Source organism: Megalobrama amblycephala, unplaced genomic scaffold (assembly GCF_018812025.1).
Source record: "Megalobrama amblycephala isolate DHTTF-2021 unplaced genomic scaffold, ASM1881202v1 scaffold401, whole genome shotgun sequence".
NCBI classification, from domain to species: Eukaryota; Metazoa; Chordata; class Actinopteri; order Cypriniformes; family Xenocyprididae; genus Megalobrama; species Megalobrama amblycephala.
The window spans coordinates 237,138-257,418 of NW_025953359.1; the positions used below are offsets into that span (position 1 = coordinate 237,138).

At 38.9% G+C, this 20,281-nt stretch overlaps 1 protein-coding gene across 2 annotated transcripts in view; it reads left to right on the forward strand.

Annotated features, from left to right (window-relative positions):
• LOC125261359 (cadherin-2-like) overlaps window positions 1-20,281 on the forward strand; it is a 63,469-nt gene that overhangs the window by 39,922 nt on the left and 3,266 nt on the right. The window contains exons 10-15 of one of the 2 annotated variants that reach the window (XR_007183272.1): window positions 2,063-2,316; window positions 3,897-4,039; window positions 4,305-4,538; window positions 7,417-7,676; window positions 8,823-8,962; window positions 14,456-14,617. Coding sequence is in view for 1 of the 2 variants with exons in the window: in XM_048179933.1 (XP_048035890.1) it covers window positions 2,063-2,316; window positions 3,897-4,039; window positions 4,305-4,538; window positions 7,417-7,650; window positions 8,823-8,962; window positions 14,456-14,617 (1,167 nt within the window). In the remaining variant the exon portion in view is untranslated. The remainder of the gene's footprint in view (window positions 1-2,062; window positions 2,317-3,896; window positions 4,040-4,304; window positions 4,539-7,416; window positions 7,677-8,822; window positions 8,963-14,455; window positions 14,618-20,281) is intronic. The other variant, XM_048179933.1, reaches the window with a different exon arrangement.

The window sequence follows — 20,281 nt, forward strand, 5'->3', positions numbered from 1 at the left end:
GTATTCTGCACCTCGTGCAGCAGTTTTGTCAAATGGCATCATCTCTCCTTTCTTTAAATTAGGGCGAGGCATAAGACAAGGGGATCCATTGTCTCCTTTGCTTTTTACCTTGTTTTTGGAACCTTTGGCAATTTCAATTAGGAGGGACAAAAGAGTGAAAGGTGTTCAGATGGGAGATAGGGAATATAAACTTTTTTTATATGCAGACAATATTATTTTGTTATTGTCAAAACCAAATACTTCTATACCTGGTGTGATGGATATTATTGAAACCTTTTCCCAGATATCAGGTTATAAAGTTGGTAATGCCAGAAGTAATGCCAATTTTGGTAGGATGTTCGCGGGCTGATGTGGGAGCTTTTCCTTTCAAATGGATACCAACTGGAATGAAGTATTTAGGTATTAGGTTTTCAAGGAACTTGCATGATATTGTTCAGATTAATATAATCCCTGTACTTCAGAGTATTAAGACAAATTTTGCCAAATGGAAAATGTTAAATTTATCATTGTGGGGGAAGGTGAATACGATTAAAATGATGGTATCATCCAAGATTAATTATATTTTTATGATGATCGCCTTAGAGTTTCCATCATCTATATTTAAACAATATGATCAGTTAGTTTGGGAATTTTTGTGGGAGGGGAAGAAACCCAGAATAGCTATGAAAAAGATGTTTGCCACTAGAATTAAGGGCGGTTTAGCACTACCAGATATAGAACTTTATAATACTGCATTTGAATTTATTAAAATATGTAAGCATTGGCCAGACAAGAATGCAGATGGCATAGGCTGGTTGGAAATAGAGAAAACTTTAACTTCCCCATTTGGTGTTATTGAAGCTTTATCTCAGCGACCATCAGCTTTGATGGGGGATTTGGACATTAACCCTATATTGGAACACTCACAGCATGCCTGGAGGAAAGCTCATAAGATATTTAATTTGTCTCACTTAAAGCAAGGCTATTCTTCTTTATGGAACAATCCGGTTATTAAGATAGGGAAGAAAACAGTGTATTGGAAGGACTGGTTTGAAAAAGGCCTAAAAACAATCAATGATTTATATGGGCAAAGTACAATTTACTCATTTCAGGAGTTGAAAGACAAATTTAAATTACTGGATAAAAGAGATTTTTGGAAATATCTCCAGTTAAAGAGTAGTATAAAAACAGTTGGATTTAAGCCAGGTGGAGAAGAAAGTGAATTAATAATTTTTTTGAAACTCTCAAGTTCAGTACAAACGTCATCTTTTTATAGAATGGCTGCAAACAAATTGTATGGGAATAGTAACAATTTAAGAATAATATGGGAAAAGGATCTGGATGTGGAATTTGAAGAGGGTATATGGGAGGTCATAATGTCTGGTGTAGGAGGGCCAATGAGAGATATTAGAAGCAAACTTATACACTACAAAATAATTAATCGATATTACTGGACACCAGTAAGACTTCATAAGTTAGGTTTAATGCAGGGTCATTATTGTTGGAAATGTGGTCGCTCTATTGGCACGTTTTTGCACTTAATGTGGGATTGCCATTTGGTGGCTCCGTTCTGGACAAGAGTCATTCAGACCATTGAGAAGTGGATGGAGCAGCCTATACCTTGCTCTCCAAGATTTTGTCTTCTTGGAGATATAACTGTTCTACGGAAGGGAATATCTAAAGTACAGGCTGGTCTAGCCGTTGCTGGATGCATTACGGCCGCCAGAGTGGTGCTGCGAAATTGGAAGAACACAGACACTCCCTCTTTTATTATTGTTTTTATTAGTTTAACATCTATGGATGTTCAGTTTTGGTATTGTATGTGTTTGTGTATTCTATGTTTGTGGGTGAAAAAAAAAGTTAAATGACAAAAAAAAGACAACGAGCACAGCGCTGAAAAGGGGCGGAGCTACATAAGGTCTATAAACTCACAGAATTGCCACAGCCATGAAAAGAACAGAATAAAGTAGACTATTCTGTATTTTACTTTAACACAGAGTACATTGCTGGTTTGAATTCATTTTATGTAGATTCATTTAACAGATTAAAAAAATAAAATCTTTATTTTCTATCTTTGTTTCAGTCCATTGACTATGAGATCAACAGATCGTTCGTGCTGACAGTGGTGGCAGCAAATGAGATTCCTCTTGACAAAGGCATCCGTCTGCCCCGTCAGTCCACAGCCACCGTCTCCATCCGCGTCACAGATGTCAATGAGAGCCCTTATTTCGAACCCAACCCAAAGCTGCTGGAGCTGCAGGAGGGTCTGCCGGCAGAGTCTGTGATCGCTACCTTTACTGCTCAGGATCCAGACCGCTTCATGGAGCAGAGCCTCAGGTGCACAAACTCATCTGTCATCAACATATTCATCTGAGCAGAAGTTACACTTGTGTTTGAGGTTTGAGGATGGGCCACAGAGTAACCCTTACGAAAAAGAAGTTTATTCAAGTGTGCTATTCAAGTGTACTTTCAGTCTACTTTTTATATACTTCTCAGAGATATACTTTATGTGCCTCTGAGAAATAGACATTTCTGTTAGTATTAGTCAAGTATACTTCAGTGCAATTTGGGTATATTTGGCCTATACTTGGACTCTTAGTCTTATATAGTCGAGATATCGCCTACTTAAAAGTATATTTATAAAAGTATAGTAAAAGTACATCATTTGAAAATATTGATTTATAAAGAAAACAGATATATTCCTAATTCTGCGTATCTGAATTTTTGTGTAGGCTAGTCCACTGTGTAGATAGGAATTTACTTCAAATCTTCTTCACTCTTTTGTTGCCATTGACTGACTTTTCAGGCTATATACGGTAGGGGTCGCTGTTACACATCTTCTGAAAGAGGACAGAATCTCTGGATCAAAATGCAGGAGAAGAAGAAGCCGAAACAAGCGATAGAAGATTACTCACGCAGATGTAAATTAAAGCGATCATCAAACATTTAACGGCATACAAATCAAAACTGGCAAACGTGACTGAATCAGGACTATGAAGCTTTGGGGGTGTTTATGGACTTGATCTACTCCACCTGTGTTTGATCATCGTTCTGAATCCCAGCCGGACATAGTCTTTGACAAAAATGCAATTTTCTCAGCTTTTTGTTTAAAATGTTTTCTTTCTTTCTTTTTTTTTTTTTATGAAACAATCACATTTAAGTAAAGGATTCATGAAGATAGATTAAAGTGTTATGGAGTTAAAGTAGCCTACAGTTAAAGGTATTTCAAGTATAAAATATAAAACCTAAATAGGAATAGTAGTATACTTAAAGTGCAAAAATTATATATAAAAAGTAAACTATAAGAGTGATGTCATGTTTACTTAAAGAAAACCTAAAAGTATACTTGCACTAAACTAGTAGTTTACTGAGAGTATATTTCAAAGTGTAGGCCTACTTTCATATACTAAAAATGTATTACTAGTATTAAAATATTAAACTACTAGTACACTTATAAGTTCATTTGTAGTACAGATGCAGTACAAATGAGAAACATAGCTTTGAGTTAGTTGTGTACTTAAAGTTTACTACTGTTACACTTATAGTACACTTAAACGTATACTTCAATTGGGTCAATTTAGTCCCAGGCGGTATTGAAATAGTACACTTACAAGTTTACTACTAGTACATTGATACTAGTATACTTACTAGTAAAATATACTTGAACATTACTTAGATATACTTGATAAAATGTATACTTTTTTTTGTAAGGGAAAATTAAATCAAAGATACTGGAGAGACAATCAAGAGCTTTACACCTCCTTCAAGAGATACTTGGGTATGTTATAGATGTGCTGTTCCAAAAGCTGTTCGACCAATCAGATTAAAAAAAATGAAGAAAAAAAAAAGAACTGATAAATATATATTTGATCCTAATTCACTTTTAGTATATCTTAACATTTTTACTCTCTCCTTAGGTACAGCACGCTGTCTGACCCTGCAAACTGGCTGAGGATTGATCCCATGAATGGAGAAATCACAACCACTGGTGTTTTAGACAGAGAGTCTCCATTAGTTCAAAACAATATCTACACGGCTATGTTCCTTGTCACTGACAGCGGTATGTTTCCTGTCTGAGAAAATCATTTGGGCCCGAGCACCAATGGTGTGAGGACCCTATTGCAAAGTTTTTGCCATTTCCAGACGTTGTACTTTAACGAACATTCCTGCAGTGCTTATATATAATATATATTATAATGTGTTCAATTGATGAGCAGATTAGAAACAGGTGTGTTTAATATTGAGGAAAGGGAGTCCTCGGGTGGCACTCTGGGATAGTGTCCCAGGAAGGGAGCACAACAATAATGAGTCTGTTTGGTCTCCAGGAATTCCTCCGGCCAGCAGCACCGGTACTCTGCAGATCCTTCTTCTGGATGTCAATGATAATGCTCCTGAGGTTTTCCCACCAGAGACGGTTATGTGTGAAAAGCCTGAGAACAATGGCATTAATATCACAGCAGTGGATGCAGACCTTGAGCCCAACACTGGACCCTTCTCTTTTGAGCTTCCCTTACAGCCCAGTGATGTTAGGAAGAACTGGACGATCACACGTCTCAGCGGTGAGAAAATAAACACACACACATATGCAGAAAAGTACATCTCATCAGCCTCCTGAACTGTCGACACCATACAAGAGCAATTAGATTGTCATTACAGTTGTCATTAGCCGTCTACACTGGAATCACACAATGCATCACAACACAAATTCAGTTGACTCCACGTTCTTTTTCAATTCATTTTTTCCATGTCCATCTGATTTGATTCCTATGCGTTTTATATGTAAATCTATTTGCATGTTTTATCAAAGCCAGCTTGTGATGTTTCTAATCTTTGAGACCTTCAGATTGGTCAGAAATCATGAGTTCAATCACAATTACTTTATACTATTGACAGCCATTTATTCAGTTTTATACATCTAACTCTAATGGTGGTGTAAAAGACGAGAACCTGAGAAATTTTCACATTGAGCTAAAACCTAGGTTATCATTTTTTTAAACCCCTGATTTAATCTAGGTAAAGTAATGTTTTACACTTATAATTTTAAAAGTGAAAACAAGATAAAGCCCACATTGTGTTGCCAGAGGTGTACAGTGAAATAATGCACCATTACAATGTAACGGCCAACAAACCACCAATTAAAAACTCCTACTTTTGCCGGTAGCCCCTTATGGAATATAGGTGGAGTTTTCCACACATCTAGATCCTGGGCACGTTTCATCAGCTGCTCCCAAGTGAAAAAAACCTAGAGGCTAGGGACTGGTTAAGTAGACAATATCCATGCCTGAAGAGCAGGAACGTCCAAGTAATAAAACCTGGCAAATGTAGATGAAGAGGACCAGCTGGACACCACACAGATGTAAGCGATGGACACTTGCTTAGTCGAAGACTGCCCCCAGGAACGAGATTCATTGGCTGGTTGACAGTGATTGATCCTTAACAACAGACTTTCCAAGTGACTGAGGAGCAGAGATCTGTGTGTGTATATTTCCTGCTTTGATGGGCTAAAAGCAACCAAACTTAAAGGTGGTTTAGGATGCATACATACATGGTAGGACTGTAAGTTAGTAAGCCACCCCTTCAAACGCAAATCTTAAGAACAGTCTGTGATGAGAGGATCTGAATACGAAAGAAAGCGTCCTTCAGATCCACTGATAAAAAACAATCCCCTGGGGAAATCTGCAAGAGGATTTGTTTCAAGGTTAACCTGGTTCAGACATCTCAATTCAAGGATGGGCCTGAGGCCGCCATAGTTCTTTGGAACAAGAAAGTAGCTGTAAAAGCCTGACTCGTTGTGGGCCATGGGAACTTTCTCCACAGACCCGTTTGTTAGTAGGGCTTGCACTTGCATTTTGGCTCAGAGGACATGTGTGTCAATGTCTGAGTCTGAAAAGTGTATGTGTGTGTGGGGGGGGCTGCGAGTGAACTAGAGCGAGTAGCCTTGTTTGAGTTTGCTCTGTCCTCCGCTTCAGAGGCAGCCAGAGACAGAGTCGAGTCGTCGAAGTCCTCCTCAGATCAGCCAAATGACACCTTGCCACTCGCACTAGATAAGGGGTGCGAAGAGCACCAGAGACTTGTTGCACTGAGGGTAAGCGTCCTATAATTTATGATATGTACATACGGTGGTACTCGCCATGCTGACTCCAAGCCTGAATGGTTTCGTGAGCCCAAATGGACCGGCATTTTCCCTTTTGTTGCAGATAAATAGCTGTGATAGCAAAGAGCACTCACTTATCTTCAATATTAGGCATTTTATGTACTGATTCTATTTATATTTAGAATTTTCCTTCCAATATATTTGTTTGCAGTGGCAAGAAAATGGATTCATTGTCTGCAACATGGAGTAACGTCCGTGAATGTCATTCACAAATGTTACTAGGCAACCAGTAGTGGGAACTCCCAGTGGTCCAAAATGGTTTGATGAGCCAATGGATTTACGAGATAAAGGTTTTTTATAATACTTTTCATTGGTTAAATATTTTCTAAACCCACAGCCAGATGTAAAGGGTAACCAATGGTAATGATTTATGGGAAAAAAAATCCAAAATATGGAGATACAAGGTTTAGATATGAATTTATGAATTTGTAAAGTAATTGTCTCGCATAGTTTTAGCATTAGAGTGAAATAATAACAAACTAATAATAATAATTTAATTTCCTCGTAATTTTGAATTGAGAACACCTGGGCATCTCTCTTTTCATACAGATTATATAAATAGAGAATATCTTCATTTAATTTCATTTAAATCATTTAAAAGTAGACACTTAAATGTTTCTAAAGATATATGGCTCATGTATGTTTGACAAGTATTCACTTAGTTTAGTTTCATTTATGTGACGCGCTCCAGAAAAAAGTTCAGAGGCCGAGACTGCAGAAAGCACACACTGTTTGTGTTCTTTATTTTACAAAAGCAAAATTTTTTGTTTTGATTGTATGTGGACACATATAAAAATAGACTTTTACAGTTTTGAATGATGTGTTGTTTTATCTATATGATCTATTTATCAAATCAAAATTTGGTATGACCATCCTTTGCCTTTAAAACTGGGTTTGCCTTAGGTAGGTACAGTTGGGGAGTTTTTAAGTAAGCTTTGCAGGTAGATTTCTCTAATTTATTCAGTCTCAGTTTTCTCTGTCTCATGCGATTCCAGACAGACTCAGTGATGGTGATGTCAGATATCTTGGGGACTATACAAAAATATTACCAGATTATTTAAATGAATGGCAAAAAGGAATGTAACATGCAAACACAGTATAAACTGTCATATTGTTGTGGATACTTCCAGTGTAGACACTTATTAATTTCTTAATTATCACTTAGTAATTTCGTTAATTTCTTATTTTATTACTCACTCAAGAACACAAATAACACACCTGCAGTTAAATACATTTGAATAATTAAAAGTGTTGCTTTAATGCTCTTTAAATCCATTTTCTAGGTGATTATGCACAACTGTCTCTTAAAATTGACTTTTTGGAGAATGGAATCTACAAGGTTCCCATTATAATCACAGACTCTGGTGACACGCCACTGTCCAACACCTCCTATCTGCGAGTGAAGGTCTGTCAGTGTGATCTCAATGGAGACTGCATAGATCAGGAGCGCATCATGTCCGCCGGGCTCAGCACAGGAGTAATTATTACCATCCTGCTCTGTATCATCACCCTCCTCAGTGAGTCACATATGCCACATTTACAGGTGAATCTTATGAAATCTGTCAAGATTTTCTGTCAGTTTCAGTTTCTCCCAATAAAAAGAACTAAAAATGATATTTTCCTTCAAAAATATAAAAACATCTAATTTTCATTACAGCTATGCATTTTTAAAATATAAAATATGGATTTTATATATAGATTTATAATTTATACATTTATACAGCATCAAAATTTGCTCTGCCTTTAATTAATAGGGAAGCACCAAAGGTACAGAGGCACCTATTGTACCAATGCTCTTTTTCTGCTACTGTAGTATATGCCAGCCAATTGAACCGTACATGAGGGAGTTATGACATTTGGGACACAGATCAGGAAGTTGCATTTACATTTGATAATATCCATAAAGTCTAGAGACAAAATTACTATTTAATACTTGGTATGTGTCATTTACACCATGTCCTGAAGCTACTTGAGAACCCAGCGGCCAAAGTTCTCACTTAACTTAATAATGCTCTCATTTGAACAAATGTATTGCCAATGCTTTGCCATGTTGACATGAAACATGCTATATTAAATCAAACTTTATGCCACTTGCATAAAAAACACACAAATAAACAAACATCCGGTCCCATTACATTAATGGTCATTTGCAGGGTAAATGTGCATAATTGTCTTAAATACAAAGTTCAGTCATGAAACTCTAACCAAGCGCTGATTGGTTCTTTCTACGCCGTGGCATCAGCCAATCAGAAGTAATTCCAAATCCACGCAACCATATATATCGTACCCTAGCTGCGATCGACAAGCTGCGCAATGTGAAGCGCTGTTATCCCTCCTCCTCCCCAGAGCCACCTGTAGAGATCTGCTACGGGGGTTCTACCATTCTTGCAGCAGCCTTTTCCTTGTTGTTTTATTTGACTAAGCTGAACAAATTTGTATTTGCTCAGCAGCAGCGTAGCAGATCTCATACGCCAAAATCAAGCCATGTATACTTCATGCCCCATGCCAATAAATGCTGGTTGAGTTTAATCCACTCCGAGAGTTGTCATGATTGAAATATTATGTCACAAATCAAAATACTTTTCTTGAGATTCACCCTTTCAGTAGTCTTTGTGTAAAGATGTCATTGCTGATGAGGAAAAGAAATGTTTTCTTGTATTCGCATTAATAACTCTCTCTCTCTCTGTAGTCCTTGTGTTGTTGTTCGTTGTGTGGATGAAAAGGAGAGATAAAGAACGAATGGCCAAACAGCTGCTGATTGACCCAGAGGAGGACATCAGAGACAACATCCTGAAATATGATGAAGAGGGAGGAGGGGAGGAAGACCAGGTACTGTCCACTAACCTTAACTGCCTCATTTTCAGCACTTTTATATTTGAATTATAAACGTTTATGTAGTGTAAGAGCGTCACTATAACGAGAGTTTCTGCAAATCTCCAGATAAACGTCAGCAACAGTCACTGCTGCTGCATCTACAGATCTCACTCACACATTTTATTACATCCACACTTTCAACTGAACAACCATCCTTAATTCAGTTCTTTTTATGTATATAGCACTTTTTACAATACAGATTATGTCAAAGCAGCTTTACAGTGATAACAGATAAATAATTTTGAAGAAAATGGTGTCATTGTCTTCTAGAGGGAGAGAGAGAAAAGAGGGAACTGCACAAAATACACAAAACACATCACAACACCAAGAAATAAAATAACAAGAAAAAAAAAAAAAAAAAAAAAACCTTTACATCCAGGGATGTAACATGAATAATGCATTATAAAGGTGGAGTATTCCTAATGTAAATCATAATGCATTATATATTTTCATAAATTATTGTAACCAAAGTTAAAATGCATTATAATATTTGTAGATTCTGAAATTGGTTTAATGCATTATACTTTGATCTAAATGAGTATTATAATATACAGGGCTTGACATTAACTTTTTTGCTCACCAGCCACTGTGGCTAGTTACTACTCAGCATTTTCACTGGCCACAGTTTTGCTGTTGGGAAATTCCATTTTATATGATTAAAATTGACTTTGACATGCTAAAATTACTTGATTTTGAGTCATTTTACTCGATTAGCTAGATTTAAAACCCTTTCAAACTTTCAAATGCAGACTGACCACCTAAATCAAGACAAGGGCTACTTGGTATATCAGCTGGTATACGGGTGGGCAAGGGGTGGGTAATATGACCATATTATAAGTTATTTTTGTTAGGCTATAAAAAGAACAAAGAAGCAAATGAGCAAATTACAAATAGCCTACAATAGTAAATTAAAGTTTCTATTTCAGATACAGAAAGTTTATTTAACATTTATTTAACATCTTTTGTTTGATTAACATTAATGACAGACAGGTATTTAATTGGGCTGCTGAATGCATGTAATATACTGACACATATCCAGTTTTTACCAACCTGTTTACGTCCACTTAAGCCATAACCGACTGTATTCACGCAAGATACTCCACACGATGGACATTTTGACATCTGTGTGTGCGCGTGTATTTGACGCAAGGAGATCTGATCTCACGCGTGCGACAGAGAGAGAGCGCTTTTTCAATTCAATTCAATTCAATTCAATTCACATTTATTTGTATAGCGCTTTTCACGATACATATCATTTCAAAGCAGCTTTACAGAGAATGCATGTCAACATTACAATTTAAAGAATGTAGTTAGCAAATAATGTAATAATTTAGGCAATTAATTTACAATCACTGTTAGCAGTTCAACTGAACGTAGAAGCAATGAGCTCCTGGAAAAATGAATTACATTAACAATAATTAGGATATAGAATTTTGGGAATGTGCATGTTGATCCAGATGATTGCGTCTTCTGAAGTCCTCACAGGAGTTGGCGCCGTCTCTTCATAGGTGTTGGTCATCTGAGGTCTTCTTAAGAGGCTGGATCCAAACTGAAGCTGAAGTCCTCTCTAGTCACCTTGGGACGGGTGTCCCGAGGCAAAACAGAAAAGCAAATGGAGAATAATTAGCGTAGCTGCTGTTCATAACATTAAGTAAAGATAGTCATGTGCAATTGATCTGATATGAGATGCATTATGTGAATGCTTGGCTAAAGAGATGCGTCTTTAATCTAGTTTTAAACTGGGTGAGCGAGTCTGAGCCCCGAACATTATCAGGAAGGCTATTCCAGAGTTTCGGAGCCAAATGTGAAAATGCTCTCCCTCCTTTAGTGGACTTAGATATCCTAGGTACAACCAGAAGTCCAGAGTTTTGTGATCTTAAAGAGCGTGAAGGTTTGTAGGGCGATAGAAGATCGGTTAAGTACACAGGAGCTAAACCATTTAGAGCCTTATAGGTCATTAGCAATACTTTATAATCGATACGGAACTTAATAGGTAACCAGTGTAGAGATGATAAGATTGGTGTTATATGATCATATTTTCTTGGCCTGGTAAGAACTCTAGCAGCTGCATTTTGTACTAATTGTAGCTTGTTTATTGATGAAGCAGGACAACCAGCTAATAATGCATTACAGTAATCTAGTCGAGATGTCATGAAAGCATGAACTAACTTTTCTGCATCAGAAATAGATAACATATTCCTTATCTTAGCAATGTTTCTGAGGTGGAAGAAGGCTGTTTTTGTAACATATGAAATATGATTTTCAAAGGACAAGTTGCTGTCTAATATAACACCGAGGTCTTTAACTGTTGAGGATGGAGTAACAGAACATCCTTCTAAATGCAGATTGTAGTCTGAGAGATTCTGTGTACAGGTTTTTGGCCCAATAAGTAATACTTCAGTCTTATCTGAATTGAATAGAAGAAAATTACTAGTCATCCAATGTTTTACTTCTTTAATACATTCTGTCAGATTGGATAATTTAGAGATTTCATCTGGTTGTGCTGAAATATATAACTGAGTATCATCGGCATAGCAGTGGAAACTAATTCCATGTTTTCTTATAATATTGCCGAGTGGCAGCATGTAGATTGAAAATAGCAGAGGGCCTAACACTGATCCTTGCGGCACTCCATAGTTTACTATCGTTATCTTAGATTTTTCCCCGTTTATATAAACAAAATTGTGACGGTCTGATAGGTACGATCTAAACCACCGTAATGCCTGACCCTGAATACCAGTGTAATATTGTAGTCGATCTAGGAGTATTTTATGATCTATAGTGTCGAACGCAGCACTGAGATCAAGTAACACTAGTATTGAGACACAGCCCTGGTCAGAAGCTAGAAGTAAGTCGTTTGTAATTTTAACGAGCGCAGTTTCTGTGCTATGATGAGACCTGAATCCTGACTGGAATTTTTAATAGATAGAGTTTTTTTGCAAGAAGGAGCACAATTGGACCAACACCACTTTTTCTAGTATTTTAGACATAAATGGAAGATTTGAAATGGGTCTGTGATTTGCTAATACGTTTGGATCTAATTGTGGTTTCTTAATGAGAGGCTTAATAACTGCTAGCTTGAACGGTCGTGGGACGTGACCTAGAGATAAAGACGAGTTGATAATATTGAGAAGAGGCTCTTCTGCTACAGGTAACAATTCTTTCAGTAGTTTAGTGGGTATTGGATCTAATAAACATGTTGTTGGTTTGGACGCAGTGATAAGTTTATTTAGCTCTTCCTGTCCTATAGTTGTAAAGCACTGCAACTGTTCTTACTTTTGTTGTGTGTCATTCAACGCGATCCCGCCTTCACTAACTGCAAGTTAATCGATAAGGAATTGTGATCGGATTGTAATTTTGTGCTACAAAAGTTCATTAGTTAATTAGTTAATTAGTCCTGTATTCCCCCTGTTGGTTGCTATGGTTACTGATTGAGTTGTTATGTTCTGGTGTGTCTAGTTTATTAGTGCCTTTGTTTCAGTCTGTTCTTTGTCAGTTCTGTTACATTTACCTAGTTGTTCTTTTCTGTGTTTTTGTATTCTGAGTTCTCTGTTAAAACAAACATCTTAGTTGTTTGAGATGCACATCAAATCCTGCATCTCATCCTTTGCTGCAACCAAGTGTGACAAAAATTTTACCCAAATATTCTTTGATAATGTATTTCATATGAAATCAATGAAAGGTACTTTCCAGTCTTAGCTCATTATCTGCAATGTGTTCTAATTTTCCTTTTATTTAGTTTATCTAATTTAATATCAGTGTTGTCTCATATGTCTCATATGGTCCTCATATCTCGCCATGGTCCTAAAGGAGTGTTGTTCCATTTTACTGTGTACATGCTGTATACGGTTGAAATGGCTTTAACTCTCTGACTTTAACCAAGGAATTTTTATGATGGTCCAAGCCTAAAATTTAGGAATGCATTTGGTGTTTCGTGTCAATGGGTGCTTCTCAGTTCTTATTTGTGCATCCTCATTTCCTTTCCTCGCTTCCTTTCCCCGCATCTTAGCTCCACCCCTTCAGGATGCGAGGGAAGGACGCACGGAAAAGAAGTGAAGACGGAAGAAATTGAATCAAGTGAAATGATATATCCTCGCTCCCTTTAGCATCACTTCAAAGCGTCATCAGCTGCACTCGAGGGATCTACCCATGTTGTTAAAGTTTGGTTATTTAAAAAAATTATAATAAATATTAATGAAGCAAGAGGCCCGGTTGAAATATATGAGATATAATGTTTATTTAAACTGTAAAAGTAAAGCATACATTTAAATTATTGTGACAGATATGAAGGCGGAGGAGAATGTATACGTGCGTCAATTTTCTCGACAAGAAAGACTTCCTCAAGGGATGCACTTCTGTATCCTCACTCATGACTCCTCAGGCATCCTCCTCACTCCTCGTTCCTCGCCCCCTCGCGGTGCAGTTAGAGAATTGAGATGTCCTTCAAGATGGCTGAGCTCGATCGGTTTTCGGGTCATAGGATGGAGGATGGAAGAGCGAGGAGATGAGGAGGGATATTGAGAAGATCCCATAGTTGTCCAATGAGATGTTCATTCTTTTGTGGAGGTGGGCAAAGGGGATCTTCTTTCCTGCTTTATAAGAAGTGTTGGCATTTGTCTTTATGTTCATTTACCAAGATCTAATACACATCTTTCTCCTGACTTGACTCATTATGACTCACATGACTTCTTGTTTATTTTAAATGGGCATTAATAGAGAGTTGGTCCGCTTCTGTTGTTTTGGAAAGCTTGTCACTAGATGATGGATCATGCCTGCAAGATTTGCCTGCAGGATGATATGAAATATATGTGTGTATATCTGGTAATATATCTTAAATGTATCAGAATGAAACAGCCTGATTGTTGGAAGCTTATAATGAAAGTGCTGAGGATGATTACACGCAAATGGTTGGACCAGGGGTAGGCAAGTTCGGTCCTAGAGAGCCGCTGTCCTGCAGAGTTTAGCTTCAACCCTAAAAAAAATACCTTCAGCTGCCTATAGCCTTAGTAATCCTGAAGAGCTTGATTAGCTTGTTCAGGTGTGTTTGATTAAGGTTGGAGCTAAACTCAGCAGGATAGCGGCTCTCTAGGACCAAACTTGCCTACCCCTGGGTTGGACAAAGAAAATACTGAACCATAAATATATCTTAAAAACAAAAATTAAAAACATCACATAATATATTTATTTGTCCATATAACACATATAACATAAGGCAACAAAAGATGTGGTCTATGCATCCACATTGTTGCCTCCATGTTCTCCATACACAAAAATAAACAAAGCTCTTCTGCTTATGCTTCACTCCTGTTGTCAACACCACCACCCAGTGCTTTGGCTGTGTGCTTGCAAAACAACACACACACACACACCAGTGTATCTATAAATGCTAATAATGATGTTAATGCTTTTGAACTCAGCATCTTGACTTTTGTTTGTGTTTGCAAACAGGATTATGACCTGAGCCAGCTGCAGCAGCCAGATACAGAGATTGAAGGCATCAAGCCCTTTGGCATCCGCAGGTTGGATGAGAGACCTCTGCATCCCGAGCCCCATTACCCTGTCAGATCAGCCGCACCTCATCCTGGAGATATTGGAGATTTCATCAGTGAGGTAGAGTAGCACTGTACAAGCGTCACACCAACAAAATACTGTTAAAATAGTTGAAAGAAGAAAACACATTTGAAAACTAGAGAAATTAAAAGATTACAGCTGGTGTGTTCACAAATGTTGCAGATGATGTCGTTGCTATTACTGGCATATTTTGATCAGTCCAGGGCAGTTTCTGATGACAGGTGCTCAAGGGGCATAGTGACCGGTGGTGGACAGTGAGGGGGGCTGGCGTGTAACCAGAGGTCACTTTAACTGAAAATTTTCTGTCATTGACTGATTTATACAGCATTGACAGAAAAATTTGAAGGTCATTCCGTCATTTTACACTGAGGGTGATCTATTGTAACTTGTGAGTGTCCAGTTGGTAAAATTAAACGAGATTGCCACGAGAAGTCTGTCCAAGCCGACCTCGATGTGTTTACGCACAGGTGAACACCTAGTTTAAGTCCATGTTATAATAATATATACTTAATGTAATCCGTCATTTTTTAAAATGGTGGCTGTCATAAAACTTGATGGATTTATTCAATCTTACATTAAATATTGAAGAACAGTAAAAATAGTGATTTTGTAATATGGTGCATATATTTATCAAAACATTCCTCTCTAGAGTATTTTTCTTGCTGACTAAGAAGTTTATGGTCATCCAATGGCTTTAAAAAATAAATAAAAAAAGTGAAAAGTGACGCGATGTGTAGCTAAGTATGGTGTCCCATACTCGGAAATTGTGCTCTGCATTTCACCCATCCAAATGCGCGCGCACACACACACACACACACACACACACAGCAGTGAGTATTGAAAACACACCCAGAGCAGTGGGCGGCCGTTTCTGCTGCGGTGCCCGGGGAGTGATTGGGGGTTCAGTGTCTTGTCAAGTCAAGTCAAGTCAAATTTATTTATATAGCGCTTTTTACAATTGGTAATAGTTTCAAAGCAGCTTTACATATTAGAAGCACAGAAAAAAGAGAAGTGTTTAAAAATAAGCTGTACAAACAAGCGTGGTAATATGTAACATATACAAGATGGTGCTACATTAAGCCAATGTCGGCTGACTCCCAGGGGTGGAAAAAACCCCCTAGGAGAAAAACCCAGCGTGCTAACACTGGGAAAAAAGTCCTAGGAGGGAAAAAACCCCTTGGAAGATATATATAATATATGTAAATGGATATGGAGATCAAAATCTGAATTATACATTTTTATTATAGAGATTAAAAATAGATTATATATAAATATATGTGTAACGAAGTTCGTCAATACGGGAAGAAGGAGGCGGGAACCGGCGAACATTCAACAAAACTTTAATTAGAAATAAACAAAGAACAAAACGAAAGTAATGCCGGCAGACCCTCGCGGACGTCTGCCGGCCACACAAACATAATAAAACATAACATAAAGTCCAGGCCTGGTCCTCTCTCGTCCTTCACTGTAGTCGCTCCTCCTTTTATGCTCCCGGAGCTCCTCCGTGAGGGACTCAAGGCCGGTGCGCCTCCCAGGTGAAGCTCATTAACACTCGCGCCACCGGCCTCGCGCCGTTCCCTCACGGCTCGCCCGCCCTGGTCGCCACATACCCCCATCGCCCTCGCAGGCCGGGGGTACTCCCGAGACTGCGCTCTACTCCCCCCCGGGGCCTGTCTCGGCGGCCGCAGCACCTGGGGGTAAGGACAGACGAGACGAGAGAAAGGAGACGGAAGCAAGGGAGCGACAGGACGAGAGAGGGAGAGAGGAAAAAAGAGAAAAAAAAAAATTCTTGGTCCGGTTCCCCGACACACTGCCGTTCGGTCCTCAGCCAGCCGGGAGGCTCTTCCTCGCGGTGCCATGCGGTGGCACTGGACGCTCGGTGGACGGCCCGATCCTCGACCGCCTCCTGGCGGCCGGCGATGGCTCCTCCGGACTGAGGGCAGCCGGCAGCGAGTCCCCCGTTCCCTGCTCCTCCCCTTTATGGCGGACGGCAGCAGGCTCCGGCCCACGGCAAACGGCGGCGACTCCTCCGCTCCCTCTTGGACGGCAGCCACCCCACCTCGTCCCAGGGGCACAGCCTCGAGCTCTCCGTCCCACCTGTCACTAGGCTCCAGCACCACCGCCTCGGGCAGCCTCTCGCGGTCTACACACACTCCCGCGCTGCCCGAACTCCGCAGCACCGCGATCCCCTCAGCAGCGAGGGCTCTTCGACAGCATGTCCCTCCTTCCTCCCGGGTTTCGGCACCAATGTAACGAAGTTCGTCAATACGGGAAGAAGGAGGCGGGAACCGGCGAACATTCAACAAAACTTTAATTAGAAATAAACAAAGAACAAAACGAAAGTAATGCCGGCAGACCCTCGCGGACGTCTGCCGGCCACAAACATAATAAAACATAACATAAAGTCCAGGCCTGGTCCTCTCTCGTCCTTCACTGTAGTCGCTCCTCCTTTTATGCTCCCGGAGCTCCTCCGTGAGGGACTCAAGGCCGGTGCGCCTCCCAGGTGAAGCTCATTAACACTCGCGCCACCGGCCTCGCGCCGTTCCCTCACGGCTCTCGCCCGCCCTGGTCGCCACAATATGTAAGCGGATACAGGGATTAAAAATCTGAATTATAGATGCAGCCAGAACTGGATCTGTAGGCCCATTGTCTCCTGGGCTACGTTGTAGTCAGGTCCAGACACAGGTTCTCCATCTGATCTGGATACGGCCTGGATCCAGCACCCGGCAAACCTCAGGATAAGCAGAGAGACTGATATTAGCGTAGATGCCATTCTTATTCTGATGTACAGGTATATCTAGTGTTATAGGAAATGTTCTCGGTTCCGGCCGACCTAATTATTGCAGCGTAACAATCCTTTAACGGATTTGAAAAAATGTTAATGTATTGATAATGTGTTATGTGTATGCAAGAGCAAAGAGATGTGTTTTTAGTCTAGATTTAAACTGACACAGTGTGTCTGCTTCCCGAACAATGCTAGGAAGATTGTTCCAGAGTTTAGGTGCTAAATAGGAAAAGGATCTGCCGCCTTCAGTTGATTTTGATATTCTGGGTATTATCAACTGGCCTGAATTCTGAGATCGCAATAGACATGAAGGACTATAATGCACCAAGAGCTCGCTTAGATATTGGGGAGCTAAACCATTTAGAGCTTTATAAGTAAGTAGCAAGATTTTAAAATCTATACGATGTTTAATAGAGAGCCAATGTAATGTTGACAGAACTGGGCTAATATGGTCATACTTTCTGGTTCTAGTAAGAACTCTAGCTGCCGCATTTTGGACCAACTGTAGTCTGTTTAAAAGCCGAGCAGAACAACCACCCAGTAGAGCGTTACAAGTAATCTAGTCTTGAGGTCATGAATGCATGAACCAACTGTTCCGCATTTGTCATTGAGAGCATATGTCGTAATTTAGATATATTTTTTAGATGGAAGAAGGCGGTTTTACAGATACTAGAAACATGACTTTCAAATGAAAGATTGGTATCAAAGAGCACACCCAGGTTCCTAACTGAGGACGAAGATTTAATGGAGCACCCGTCAAGTGTTAGAGAGTATTGCAAGGTTTTTTCGTGAGGAAGTTTTTGGTCCAAAGATTAGGATATCAGTTTTTTCTGAATTTAATTAATAAGAAATTTCTTGTCATCCAGTTTTTAATGTCAGCTATGCATTCTGTTAGTTTTGTGAATTTGTAGGTTTTCGTCAGGGCGCGAGGAAATATAGAGCTGAGTATTCGTCAGCGTAGCAGTGAAAACTAACACCATGCTTCCTAATTATCTCTCCTAAGGGCAGCATGTACAGAGTGAAAAGCAACGGTCCTAGTACTGAGCCTTGTGGTACTCCATATTGAACCTTGTGATCGATACAACATCTCTTCATTAACTACTACAGACTGATAACGGTCAGATAAGTAAGATTTGAACCATGCCAAAGCAATTCCACTAATGCCAATATAGTTTTCAAGTCTTTTTAAAAGAATGTTGTGATCGATAGTGTCAAAAGCAGCACTGAGATCTAATAACACTAATAGAGAAATACAGCCACGATCGGATGATAAGAGTAGATCGTTTGTAACTCTAACAAGAGCAGTCTCAGTACTATGGTATGGTCTAAATCCTGACTGGAAATCCTCACAGATTCCATTTCTTTCTAAAAAGGAGCACAGTTGTGTTGAAACTGCCTTTTCTAGTATCTTTGACAGAAAAGGTAGATTCGAGATTGGCCTGTAATTTACTAAATCTCTCGGATCTAGTTGAGGTTTTTTAATAAGAGGTTTAATAATAGCCTGCTTAAAGGTTTTTGGCACGTATCCTAGTGTTAAACGATGAATTAATTATATCAAGCAGTGGACCTACGACCTCTGGAAGCATTTCTTTCAGTAGTTTAGTCGCCATTGGGTCTAACATACATGTTGTTGATTTTGATGATTTGATAAGTTTAGATAATTCTTCCTCTCCTATAGCGGCGAATGATTCTAGTTTTACCTCAGGGACACTACAGTGCACTGTCTGAAGCGAAACTGTAGACGGTTGCATGTTTATAATTTTCTCTCTAATATTGTCAATCTTGCAAGTAAAGAAGTTCATAAAGTCATTACTGCTGTGCTCTTTGGAAACGTCAGCAGTTGAATCTCTGTTTCTAGTTAATTTAGCCACTGTGTCAAATAAATACCTAGGATTATGTTTGTTGCTCAAGGGCTCCTCAGTTGTGGGTAGTGAGAGTGGAAGAGAGCGCTGTTCATTCACTCCCTCCACCTACATTTCCTGTCAGTATTGAGACTCTCTAACCATTATGCCACAACTTCCCCTATTATATGAGGTACAACGGTATGTGACATTGTTCTCAATCTGTTTTATTGATGCCTTTCAGTGGTTGAAACACTGATTGAGTGATTATAACATGATACAGATTTCCATAAGTTGGACTGTATCTTTCAACATATTTTCTGATGTTCATGTTTATTTCGTTCTGTAACAGTGAGGAGAAGGGATGATCATGTTCACTTGTGCTTTGCGCTGACACTTCGCTTGATCTGAGGCGCTACAGTGATCTCTCATGCCACATTAAAGAATGCCAAAATAGTATTCATTTTTTTACATTTTTTAATAAAACAGACAGAATTTGAAAGCTGACACTTTGTTTTTAAATCAGAAGTAACAAAGTACAAAGCTAATTGCAATTTATTGGACAAAACTTTGACAAAAACAGTAGTGGTGCACAATCTTTGTTCAGCTTTCTCTTTATAAATAAATAAATGCATAATCTCGCCCTATATGATTGTCATGCAAGTTTGTGAATAAAAATGAAAATGTGAACGAAAACAGAAGACATCAAATGTCTTATCAAAATAATAAAATTAAAATGACGGGTAATAAAAGATTATGACAGAATTTTTACAACTTTGTATGTCAAAATGACAAACAATGACATAAGCCATATTTGAGGTCGATGGATGATAGGCGAACATTTGGATTTCCCGCCCGACACACTGTACTAATTATCACAAGGAATCGCTGTTAACAATCTGTCCCTCACGGACTGCGTGGCTTTGCCACAAGTGTTTTTTTTTCTGTGATTAAACTAATAAATTGTTTATTAAATAAATAAATTGTTTGAGTAGGCCTCCTCTACATGGATTCCAATATTCTCAGATTGGTTTCAGGCCTCATTCAAATGTGGAAATAAATCTGATATGATTTAAA